At 42.3% G+C, this 12,522-nt stretch overlaps 1 protein-coding gene across 1 annotated transcript; it reads right to left on the bottom strand.

Annotated features, from left to right (window-relative positions):
• Nucleotides 1-320: 320 nt before the first annotated feature.
• LOC124034513 (uncharacterized protein C9orf85 homolog) lies at nucleotides 321-12,460 on the bottom strand. Its single transcript, XM_046347806.1, has 4 exons — nucleotides 12,156-12,460; nucleotides 11,836-11,942; nucleotides 3,506-3,619; nucleotides 321-703 (listed from the first exon to the last, which is right to left on the bottom strand). The coding sequence occupies exons 1-4, from the start codon at nucleotides 12,255-12,257 to the stop codon at nucleotides 493-495; spliced, it is 534 nt and encodes a 177-aa protein (XP_046203762.1). The 5' UTR covers nucleotides 12,258-12,460; the 3' UTR covers nucleotides 321-492.
• Nucleotides 12,461-12,522: the final 62 nt, after the last annotated feature.

Genomic DNA, 12,522 nt, shown 5'->3' with positions numbered 1-12,522 from the left:
AACGTGGAATTTCCGTTTGAGTTTTTGCAAACATTTCTAAAAACCTGTTTTAGCTTTGTCATTATGGGGTAGTGCGTGTAGATTTAAGGGGGAGGAAAACAATTTAATCCATTTTAGAATAAGGCCATAACATAACAAGTGGAAAGAGTCATGGTCTGAATACTTACCGAACGCACTCGTTATCTTTTTTCAATGGGAAATGCTGCGGGGTCACCATAATGCTTGTCAATTGTACTTTAAAACACGACAGGATAACGCTTTCTTAAACCTATCAAAACATGACAATTGATATCCCATAGGACTTATTACAAAACAGTTCATTGAAAGTGGGCTTTGTTCATTTAATGTTCCAACCCCAAATACAAGTAGGCTATTGTATGAGAGTGGTGAAATCTACAGTGAAGAGGCTTCTATGCAAAAGTATGTATAATCAGAGGAAATGTATATTAATACAGTAGAGGTACAGTTATGGTGGTCTTGGTTTGGCTGTCTTTAGTCTTTGAAACTAACATGTGCCACATCAGCAGTAGGGGCCTTGCCTCCTGCATTCTCAAGACCTGAGTCACTGGCAAAGTCCTCATAGTCACTGCTCAAGTTGCCAAAATCCTCATTGTCAAACTCATCTAAGTCTTTCTTCCTCAGAGTGCATCCTGTCTTCTTTTGATTGGTGTCTTCCTCCTCTTCCTGCTTCGGTTTGTCAACCCTATTAGGTGAAAGCAGAATGAAAAAAATTATGAAAAATTTAACCCTTTAGATTTTTACAGCCTGAAAGTAGTAGTCCAACAGCACACGTTGTTACTTAGACACAAAGACCTAGTGGATCGGGATTAATTGTAACACATTTGTTTTACTTCTTGGCCAGTTGAGTTCAAAATGTGATACTAACAACGAGATTTGTCTGCTACCAATTGATGTACAGTTGAAGTCGGAAGTTTACATACACCTTAGCCAAATTCATTTAAACTCATATTTCACAATTCCTCACATCTAACCCTATTAAATATTCCCTGTCTTTAGGTCAGTTAGGATCGCAACTTTATTTTAAGAATGTGAAATATCAGAATAATAGTAGAGAATGATTTTCAGCTTTTATTTCTTTCATCACATTCCCAGTGGGTTGACGTTTACATGCACTCAATTAGCATTTGGTAGCATTGCTTTTAAATTGTTTAACTTGGGTCAAACGTTTTGGGTAGACTTCCACAAGCTTCCCACAATAAGTTAGGAGGAATGGGCCAAAATTCACCTGACAGAGCTGGTGTAACCCAGTCAGGTTTGTAGGCCTCCTTGCTCACACACGCATTTTCAGTTCTGTCCACAAATTTTCTATGGGATTGAGGTCAGGGCTTTGTGATGGCCACTCCAATACCTTGACTTTGTTGTCCTTAAGCCATTTTGCTTAAACTTTAGAAGTATGCTTGCGGTCATTGTCCATTTGGAAGACCCATTTGCGACGAAGCTTTAACTTCCTAACTGATGTCTTGAGATGTTGCTTTAATATATCCACATCATTTTCCTCCCTCATGAAGCCATGCATTTTGTGAAGTGCACCAGTCCCCTCCTGCAGCAAAGCACCCCCACAACATGATGCTGCCACTCCCATGCTTCATGGATGCGATGGTGCTCTTTGGCTTGCAAGCCTCCCCCTTTTTCCCCCAAACATAACAATGGTCATTATGGCCAAACAATTAAATTTTTATTTCATCAGACCAGAGGACATTTCCCCCAAAAGTACAATCTTTGTCCCCATGTGCAGTTGCAAACAGTAGTTTGGCTTTTTTATGGCGGTTTTGGAACAGTGACTTCTTCCTTGCTGAGCGGCCTTTCAGGTTATGTAGATATAGGGGACTCATTTTACTGTGGATTTAGATACTTTTGTACCCGTTTCCTTCAGCATCTTCATAAGGTCCTTTGCTGCTGTTCTGGGATTGATTAACACGTTTCGCACCAAAGTACGTTCATCTCTAGGAGACAGAACGAGTCTCCTTCCTGAGCAGTCTGACAGCTGCGTGGTCCCATGGTGTTTACACTTGCGTACTATTGTTTATACAGATGAACATGGTACCTGAAATTGCTCCCAAGGACAAACCAGACTTGTCTACAATTTTTTTTCTGAGGTCTTGGCCGATTTCCTTTGATTTTCCCATGATGTCAAGCAAAGAGGCAGAGTTTGAAGGTATGCCTTAAAATACCTCCACATGTAGACCTCCAATTGACTCAAATGATGTCAATTAGCCTACCAGAAGCTTCTAAAGCCATGACATCATTTTCTGGAATTTTACGAGCTCTTTAAAAGGCCAGTCAACTTAGTGTATGTAAACTTCTGACCCACTGGAATTGTGATACAGTGAATTAAGTGAAATAATCTGTCTGTAAACAATTGTTGGAAAAATTACGTGTCATGCATAAAGTAGATGTCCTAACCGACTTGCAAAAACTATAGTTGGTTAACAAGAAATTTGTGGAGTGGTTGAAAAACGAGTTAATGACTCCAACCTAAGTGTATGTAAACTTCGACTTCAACTGTAATCATCATCTTAAAGCAAACAGAATGCATAATTTTTGTCTCAAACAAGGAGAGTTACAGTATGTTACAATTGACCCTCAGTTTTAAGTGTTTGTGGTAAAATTAAACATAAAAAAAAATTTCTATAATTAACACGTGCATTTCAAGAATTAATGCATTTTTATTGAACATAAAACTATTTTGGGAAATAAAATTTGCTGAGCGTGGCAGTGACTTGCCTCTTCACATGACTTTGTAACTAAACTGAGCATGTGCACGGTGAATCACATGATTCTAGCTCGTTCCTGATTGGCGATATTGAAACTGACAGGCTATTTCCCCGGTCTTCCCTACGCACTCATATTATTAGGGATTACTACTAGGTTACATTTATAAACAGACCATTTCAAATGCTAAAATGTGTTCATGTCAAGTGCAGTGAAAATAAGTTTAGTTGTATGAGAACATCCAGTAATCGGAACAGAACTCTTTGCCTTCACCCCCATTTAATTTATTTTCTATTTGTTAAGCACCTTGAAATGCATTTTTTATAAGAAATGTGCTATAGACATGCAAACAAAATTTCATTTGATCCAGATTTAAAGTGCTAACATGAGTACTCAAACAAATTCATGAGTACTTGAACACAAAGTGTTTTCACCACTGAAGGCCATTTAAAAATTCCCAGAATACTCACAATCATTTCATAATAATCTGTGTTATCATGACTTATCTGACAAAGACTTCTGTATAGTCGAAATGCTGTAATTATGGTGTTGATGGCGGTCATTCAAAACAACAAATTACATGCTAAATGAGAACATATTCATTGTAAGCTAAATAATAACTAAGGTAAATGTGTACTATTTGTTTTCACCCAGTAGACGGCAGTAGAAACAGACATCCCTGTTCCCAAGCAACACCTCTGCCAGCTTAGCCCACTAGTTGTGGGCTTTAGACTCACACATACACCATAGTGTAGGAAGTAGGAACACTCACGGAATTACGATGGTCTCTTTCTTCCCACACTTGGCACAAAGCTCCAGCTTCAGGGCACAGGGTTTACAAATGACGTGATAAGCATCCTTCACGGTCTTCTGAGAACATTTCACACTGAAACACATAGAAACACTCCCTGAATACCCATGTCCTCCTCTCACACCCCTTCACTAGCCAACATTCCACCCATACATATCCCCAAAAGCTTCCCTTGGTCTTCCTACTAAAACAATCACATTGGACATGCATGTTTGGTTTTGATTTGGAGTGGTAGCATCTAACAAGTGCATTTAATTCTTTCCTGGGCACTGCAAACGACGACTTTCCAATCAAAACAGTCTACAGATATACCTTCCAACACGGGACGCGCATGGCTAAAACAAGTAGTCATTTGCCGAGTACTTAACTCCAACACTTATGTCCTAAGACGGAATGTTACCGTTACAATAACTGTACTTACTGTTATTAAGTAACACTGGTATCCTTGCAGTTAAGAGTGTTAGTAACGGTAAGGTAACTGGTTCGAATCCCCGAGCCGACTAGGTGTAAAATAACCCTAAACCTTGATCTAGGCACTTACCCCAACCGTTTTACAGGAGCAATTAGGGTTAAGAGTGTCAGCTAAATCTCAAATGTAAAACAATCAACTGTACGTCGAGCTTTGTAGAGCTAGATATGTATGGAACGCCGTTTGGGTCTTTGCGTCAAAAAAATAAACACGTCAAATAAGCTTGTTGACCAATCAGGACCTGAATATTTCTGCACGTCACAAAGCATTCATTTAAAAAAAAAGTCTTTATTACACTATCACTCGTATTTCATATATTGGTCATAACGATTCATCAATACGTATGCTATGATGCTGGTGAAGTTCTCGCGCACCTACAGTGCTGGTCATAAAAAGCTAGCTAGCTGATGGATGCAAACGGCGTTCTTCCCCAAAAACAGCAAAACGACACGCTGTTTCAGTAGCTATATAGTTAGCCAGCTAACCATATAGCTAGGGGTCATCTAAAGTAACCCTAATTTATAAGACAGTTCTTATTTGATTAATGGTGGTTGGACCCATCTATGTGAAGCTAGCCACAATAAGGATTAGCCACAATACTTTGCAGACTTTGCAGTTAGCCTTTAAAATAAAAGTATGTCATTGACAGTGATGCAAATTAATACAAACAGTAGAATTATGCCATAATTGAATAGATCATAATAAAAGGTTGTAATGTTATATAAAAATCAACTAAATACTATTTGTTCATTTGACAAAAAAAATCTGTTGAAATCACACTGGATGTATAAGACTTTGGAATTGTAATGGGGGCATACTTATTTCACTGTACAGCCTTACCTACAGATTGTGGATCTGATAACATGGGTTATCAGTCTACTCAATGACACCCAGAGAACATTAGCATTGTAGCTCTTATTGCTGAACTCTGAAACAACTTAAATTGAGTCACATTTGTCAACCTACTAGGTGTATTGAACATTCGTTTTCAACTCTCCAGAGACAGACAGCAGGAGCGGGAAGAGATGCTATGAATGATCGGCTATGAAAAGCCATCTGACATTTACTCCTGGGGTGCAGACCTGTTGCACCCTCTATAACACTGATTATTATTATTTGACCCTGCTGGTCATCTATGAACATCTTGGTCATGTTCTGATATAATCTCTACCCGGCACAGTCAGGAGAGGACTGGCCACCCCTCAGCCTGGCTCCTCTCTAGGTTTATTCCGAGGTTCCAGCCTTTCTAGTAGGGAGCTTTTCCTAGCCACTGTGCTTCTACACCTGCATTGCTTGCTGTTTGGGGTTTTAGGCTGGGTTCCTGTACAGCACTGTGTGACATTGGCTGATGTCAGAATGGCTTTATAAATCAATTTGATTGAGTCCCGATGAAAAACCAATACTGCATGTTTGAGTCTGATAACTGAGGACGTTGGGAAAAAATATCTTGGGTATTGAATAGACTGATACCCAATCCTTAGGTAAAGCTGTACAGTGCAATATGAATGTCAATACACACAATAAACTGACTGGGGAGGTGATTTCACACAGTCACACGATAAGTGCTACAACAGTAATATTTGCGTAAACTTTTCACAGTTGTGTTCTGTGGGTGTCACCAAGTAGACTGATACCCATTTCATTGTTTCACATTCCAACCTGGTTTAACATTATCTAGTCTAAATATGGCATGATTCCACCAATTGTAAAATTCTGCATCACTTTCAAAAGAGGTGCTTTTATTCAGAAGGCAAACTGCAAATTCCACTATTGTGCCTGCTCCTTATTGTGGCTAGCTTCACAACATATAACCAAGTCCGGTCAAGCCTCACTAGCCAGATGAAGCTAGCTGGCTGCTTATAATGTTAACCATGTTGCCCAAAGCTAAGTAGTTGGCTAGTTATTTATTTTTCTGAACTGAAGTTCAATTGGCGAACAACAAATGGCTACCTATCTAATACTTACAAGGATTCCTAAATCATTGCTAAGAATATTGAAATGACTGCAGTTTCTACTGGTCAGTGTTTTCAGGCTGGTTGTATTGGTGCTAGCTAGGTACCAAGCCTAAAGCTTGCTTGCTACCCCAGATGTAGCGGTGGAACAAATAATGCCTTATTACCAACATGGTATTGTAAACATTGTTTATGGACAAAGGTAAAGACAGATTCAGGATGGATATTCACCTGTAGTTTTCCTTATGTCCACCAACAGCAGTTAGGGATTGTCAACATAGTGACAAATCACATTATTCAAATTGCAATAGCTTTAACCATTACTCCTAAAACTTTCAAAACTGGTTCAAGCTAACCCGATGGCATAGACACATTGCACACACTTTTTTTTGTCGATTTACATCTCACACTATTTGAAATTATTTATTTAATTTTTAATATTTCAATAGCTCCTTGGTACTGACTTCAAACAAGGTTCAGAATGTACACTCAGTGGGCCTACACATTTCACACCCTTTAGTTTGTCCATTTTCATCTCACACAATTTCACTTTTTCTTTTTTTCCCCCCACCTTTATTTAACCAGATAGGCTAGTTGAGAACAAGTTCTCATTTGCAACTGCGACCTGGCCAAGATAAAGCATAGCAGTGTGAACAGACAACACAGAGATACACATGGAGTAAACAATTAACAAGTCAATAACACAGTAGAAAAAAAGGGGAGTCTATATACAATGTGTGCAAAAGGCATGAGGAGGTAGGCGAATAATTACAATTTTGCAGATTAACACTGGAGTGATAAATGATCAGATGGCCATGTACAGGTACAGGTAGAGATATTGGTGTGCAAAAGAGAAGTAAATAAATAAAAACAGTATGGGGATGAGGTAGGTAAAAATGGGTGGGCTATTTACCGATAGACTATGTACAGCTGCAGCGATCGGTTAGCTGCTCAGATAGCAGATGTTTGAAGTTGGTGAGGGAGATAAGTCTCCAACTTCAGCGATTTTTGCAATTCGTTCCAATCACGGGCAGCAGAGAACTGGAACGAAAGGCGGCCAAATGCGGCGTTGGCTCTAGGGATGATCAGTGAGATACACCTGCTGGACCGCGTGCTACGGGTGGGTGTTGCCATCGTGACCAGTGAACTGAGATAAGGCAGAGTTTTACCTAGCATGGACTTGTAGATGACCTGGAGCCAATGGGTCTGTCGACCAATATGTAGCGAGGGCCAGCCGACTAGAACATACAGGTCACAGTGGTGGGTGGTATAAGGTGCTTTAGTGACAAAACGGATGGCACTGTGATAAACTGCATCCAGTTTGCTGAGTAGAGTGTTGGAAGCAATTTTGTAGATGACGTCGCCGAAGTCGAGGATCGGTAGGATAGTCAGTTTTACTAGGGTAAGTTTGGCGGCGTGAGTGAAGGAGGCTTTGTTGCGGAATAGAAAGCAGATTCTAGATTTGATTTTAGATTGGAGATGTTTGATGAGTCTGGAAGGAGAGTTTACAGTCTACCCAGACACCTAGGTCCTTATAGATGTCCACATATTCAAGGTCGGAACCATCCAGGGTGGTGATGCTAGTCAGGCGTGCGGGTGCAGGCAGCGATCGGTTGAAAAGCATGCATTTGGTTTTACTAGCGTATAAGAGCAGTTGGAGGCCACGGAAGGAGTGTTGTATGGCATTGAAGCTCGTTTGGAGGTTAGATAGCACAGTGTCCAAGGACGGGCCGGAAGTATATAGAATGGTGTCATCTGCGTAGAGGTGGATCAGGGAATCGCCCGCAGCAAGAGCAACATCATTGATATATACAGAGAAAAGAGTCTGCCCGAGAATTGAACCCTGTGGCACCCCCATAGAGACTGCCAGAGGACTGGACAGCATGCCCTCCGATTTGACACACTGAACTCTGTCTGCAAAGTAGCTGGTGAACCAGGCAAGGCAGTCATCAGAAAAACCGAGGCTACCGAGTCTGCCGATAAGAATATGGTGATTGACAGAGTCGAAAGCCTTGCCAAGGCTTTCGACTCTGTCAATGAAGACGGCTGCACAGTACTGTCTTTTATCGATGGCGGTTATGATATCGTTTAGTACCTCGAGCGTGGCTGAGGTGCACCCGTGACCGGCTCGGAAACCAGATTGCACAGCGGAGAAGGTACGTGAATTTAATGATATTAGAAATATTGAAAAACAATAGCTCCATGGTCATGTAACCTACTAACTTCAAACAAGGTTCAGAATGTCCACTGACTACAATTCTGTATTAAACTCTTTGTAGTTTGTCCATTTTCATCTCACACATTTTTACACGAATTTCTCACACTTTTTAATTTCAACAGCTCCTTAGTCATGTGACTTACTGACCTCAAACTACTTTCAGAATGTCCACGGACTGGCGGGTTGAGGCGTCTAGTGAAGGTAAAGTGACCAATCCAGGAGAAGCTGACGAGAACTCCGGGTAGAGTTATTTTCTTTGTGAAGGGCAGGGCACCCTGGAATGGTTTTGCCCCGAGAAAGGGGCCCATGCCCTGGAAAGCGTTGTGGTTTCCTGTGAGCTCTCGGTCCTGGAATATGTGGCTTTTGGTCAAGCATGAAAATGTGAGGGCGGTTCCTCCAGACAATGATTTGCTGTAGGGCTCTTGTAAACGAATCCTTACTTTGACAGGAAGCCAGAGAATGATTGCGTGAATACATCCCTGGCTTTGGCTGGGAGGGGGGAGTTAAGTCCTGGGAGACAGATGATGAAAGTGTTCTGACATCAGTTGGATCACAGAGTAGCTGTGGTGAAACATTTAAACACACGTCCCCTGTATACCTGGCTAACTATAAACCGCAAAGGTTTGAATCCAACGTTGGTTTCGGCTGGTCCCACTAACAGTGGAGCACTAAATGGAGATGGAATGTGCTTAGCAGTTATGGCCAATGCCAGGTCCGCCTGGGTGTGGGACTCTACACATTCTATGTGGGAGCTCTCCTCCCACACTCCTTGGAGCACGTAGTGGAGATGGCATGTGCCTTACAATTAGCTGACACTACCAGGCCTCAGGCTTGCCTGAGTGCGGGACACCACACATTGTAGGTGGGGAGGTCTCCTCTACGCTCACTAGACTCGAGGCGGAGACTAAACACATTGGCCCCGCAGTGATAGGGCATTGCATGGATCTGGCTCATGCCCTACGAAGTGGGGAGAGGCATCTCCAGCTTGTCTGGGTAGGGAGCCCTACACCTGATTTGGGTAGTACCATCCACACCCAGCAATTTGTTGTGGACCCAAAAAATGTATGTAAGAAGCCTAGGTTCCTACCGGGCATGGATCACTGAATGTCAACTTCATTAAATTCCAAAGGAGCGTACCCACCTGTCGCGGTCGGACTCAAATCACCCATGGGGCGACTGTGACCCCCTCATGTCAAGTGAGGAACATTGATAAAGTGCTGGTAAAGGTGGTTCCTATGGCTGTGTCCCAGGCGGCTGACTGGGTAAGCAAATGATTGAAAGCGGATTATTTTCTGTTGCTTCTTCCGACACCCGGTTGATGGTGCCGCTAGATACTGCAACGGGTATTTGGTTTTCAATCCTATAAGTATTGCACTGGCACTTGATGTCGATTGGGAGTAAAAAAAGAAAAAAAAAAGAAGTTAAAGTCCCCTGAAGGTTTGTAGCGGCAACTGATGTCCAGTTTGTAAGACAGAAAAGCCTCTGATACCGCCGGACGTGATTCAACTGGATGTCAATTTGATGCTATCTGACTGTTGCATGCTACCCTTCGCGTTCACACTCACACTACCTTTGGGGTGTAAACAGAAGGACATAAGAGCCTTGAGGTAGCCAAATGCCTTGTCATCTAATTAGTGACACGCATGAATGAATGAACGAACGAGATTCCACTGTCCCTACCTATTATCTAGCGAAACCACAGCCAAGGGAACAGGCGTGACGGAATAGGTTGGCCGGGGACAGCCTGTCTCTTTTGGCAGGTGAGTAGAGCCGTTCGTGACGGGGTTGGGGTGTGGCTGGATGAGTTGCCGCCCCTCTCCTGATGCGCACTGCATGTTTGTGGTGAACCAGGTGCTAAATCACTCGTAGACGACACAATTCTGGGTCAGGGTTTCGTACGTAGCAGAGCAGCTCACTCGATCTATTGAAAGTCAGCCCTCTATCCAAGCTTTTGTCAGGGACGGAAGGCCTCTTCCTCCACCTTTACTTACGGGTTACCAGGTGCATGCAGAAGGTCCAGGGACCAGACAGAATGTGAGAGCTCGGGTGGGTAGAAGGTGTAAGACATTGGGCTCTGATCGGTAGGGTGCTAGGTGGTGGTCGCCCATCCGCCCGGGCCAGTCCTCTGGTGGGAATGTGACTCAGGTTGGGACTCGCTGTGGAAGTCAAAGTGTCACCAGGTGCACGAGGAGGCCTGGTGACACTTTGACTTGGACTACCTCGGACCTCAGACTTAGGGGGCTGTGGAGGTTGGAGTGGGGACTTAAGTCTATGAGCGGGAATAAGCGAGCGGGTTACCAGGAGCACGTGGTTCCTGACAGCGGGACTATAGATGTCTTAGTAATTCCAGGGAGAAAGCTATACCCAGGCTGACCACACCACTCGCGCATTGCCAAGGGCTAAAATAAAAGTCCTGACTATTTCTGACACCGATCACGCTTCAAGTACTGCCTTTCCCTTCTCCTCATTGGTTTATAGAAGCAGGTACCCACATGCCATCTCCTCATAGGTTATACCCACATGGGTGATTGAAAGACAACTGTGTTACCGGGTCGGTGTAGTAATACTATGAAAGGTTAGATGCCAATCACCATATAAGTTCAAAGATGAAAAAGCCTGGAAGGAGAAGAGATGACTAGAAACGATTCGGTTGACCGTTTATGTGTGGATTAATTGTCAGAATAGAGGACCTTGTGCATTTCAGGTAAAATAACAACAATGTTTATATCCCAGGACATATTAGCTAGCAATTGCAAGCTAACTAAATTGCCATAAATGTTTAATGCTTTTTGACCTGTCCCCAAATTAATGTAATTGCCTGGAAGTCAGGAAGGCCTCAGGGAGAAGGCCCAAGTGAATAGGGGTGTAAGTGACACTGTCCTTCAGGGGAACAGAGCAGGCAATTCATGTAAAATTGTGTGAGATGAAAATGGACAAACAAAAGGGTGTGCAATATAGAAGGGTAGTCAGTGGATATTATGAACCTTGGTTGAGTCCAGTAGGTCACATGACCAAGGAGCTGTTGAAATTACAAAGTTTGAAAAATTAATGTAAAAACATGCAAGGTGACAATGGACAAACTAAAGGGTGTGCAATGTGTAGGCCCACTGAGTGTAGATTCTGAACCTTGTCAGAAGTCAGGTCACATGACCAAGGAGCTATTGAAATTCAAATCTCACTTTGTTTACACTCCTTAACCAATTCAACTGGGAATACAAAATGCTGCTCACATTTCCACATGTTTAACAGATTTGGAAAGGAAATTAATGTCCAAATCGTGAAAATAAGACCTGTGCGATGTTGTGCACAATTTTTCCAACTGTCATACTTATTTGGAGTCTGGCTCAAGTGTGAATATCCAACCTGAAAACAACCAGTGTGTGCTTGTTTGTACAGCGTTGGCAGTGCTACTGATAGTTGTTGTGGCGCTTGGCTTGCACATGCAAATTCAGCACACACAACATTCTATAATAGAACTGTGTTATGAGTTACCTTTTTTGACACTCAAAGACCCAAACGGCGTACCATAGATACGTGGTGTAAATGCATGCACCTTGGTACATCCTACCTCGATTTGGCTCTATTGGATCAAAACGTTCTCAAACGATACTGAGTGCATTATTTTGTGTGTGTGTGTGTGTAACGTACTAACCATGTTCGGGGTTGGGTGAGGGATTTGTATTTGCTGTACTTGACTTTCCACTCAATAACTTCCTTGCAGCGTTGGCACAACCCGTCGTGGACCTTTGAGTTTGCTATCTGCAACGATATCAGCACCAGAATTACACAGGGAAAAGTAAAACAGACCTAAAATCAGCCCAGCATTATCAATACGGATGGTAGACATAGTTGACAGACAGAATGAAACCAAATGGTTTGCTAGCTAGCCAACTGTTTTGCTAACATACTGCCATCATGTCTTGTACTAATGACGGCACTATTTAACGTTAGCCAGTCAGTCATAGACCGTACCTTTACTTGAACACTTGCTCCATATTTGTCATTCTTGTAAGCGGTCGTGTTTTGGTGCTTCTGTCCTCGCGAGCGAGATGCATTGCCTTTTTGAGAACTCATTTTGCTAAAATCAGAACTCAGATCCCACAACACATGGCACGACAAAATAACCCGGAAGAATATATGACGTCGAATAAAGAGTTACAATTTAATTTAGCAAAATCTCAATATCAACGTTTGATAGCATAAAAATCCACATGTGAATATAGTATTGTTTTAATTGAAATATCATATTGACACTTTCTCTTTTAGATAACGTATTTCCCTTATCCCAGTTCGCAAAAAAATAAATAATTACGTCATTCTACACCGAGGTAAACGAGGT

Source organism: Oncorhynchus gorbuscha, linkage group LG04 (genome assembly GCF_021184085.1).
Source record: "Oncorhynchus gorbuscha isolate QuinsamMale2020 ecotype Even-year linkage group LG04, OgorEven_v1.0, whole genome shotgun sequence".
Classification (NCBI taxonomy): domain Eukaryota; kingdom Metazoa; phylum Chordata; class Actinopteri; order Salmoniformes; family Salmonidae; genus Oncorhynchus; species Oncorhynchus gorbuscha.
Note: the sequence above shows the minus strand (reverse complement) of the source record. Positions and strands in the feature narration are given on the sequence as shown.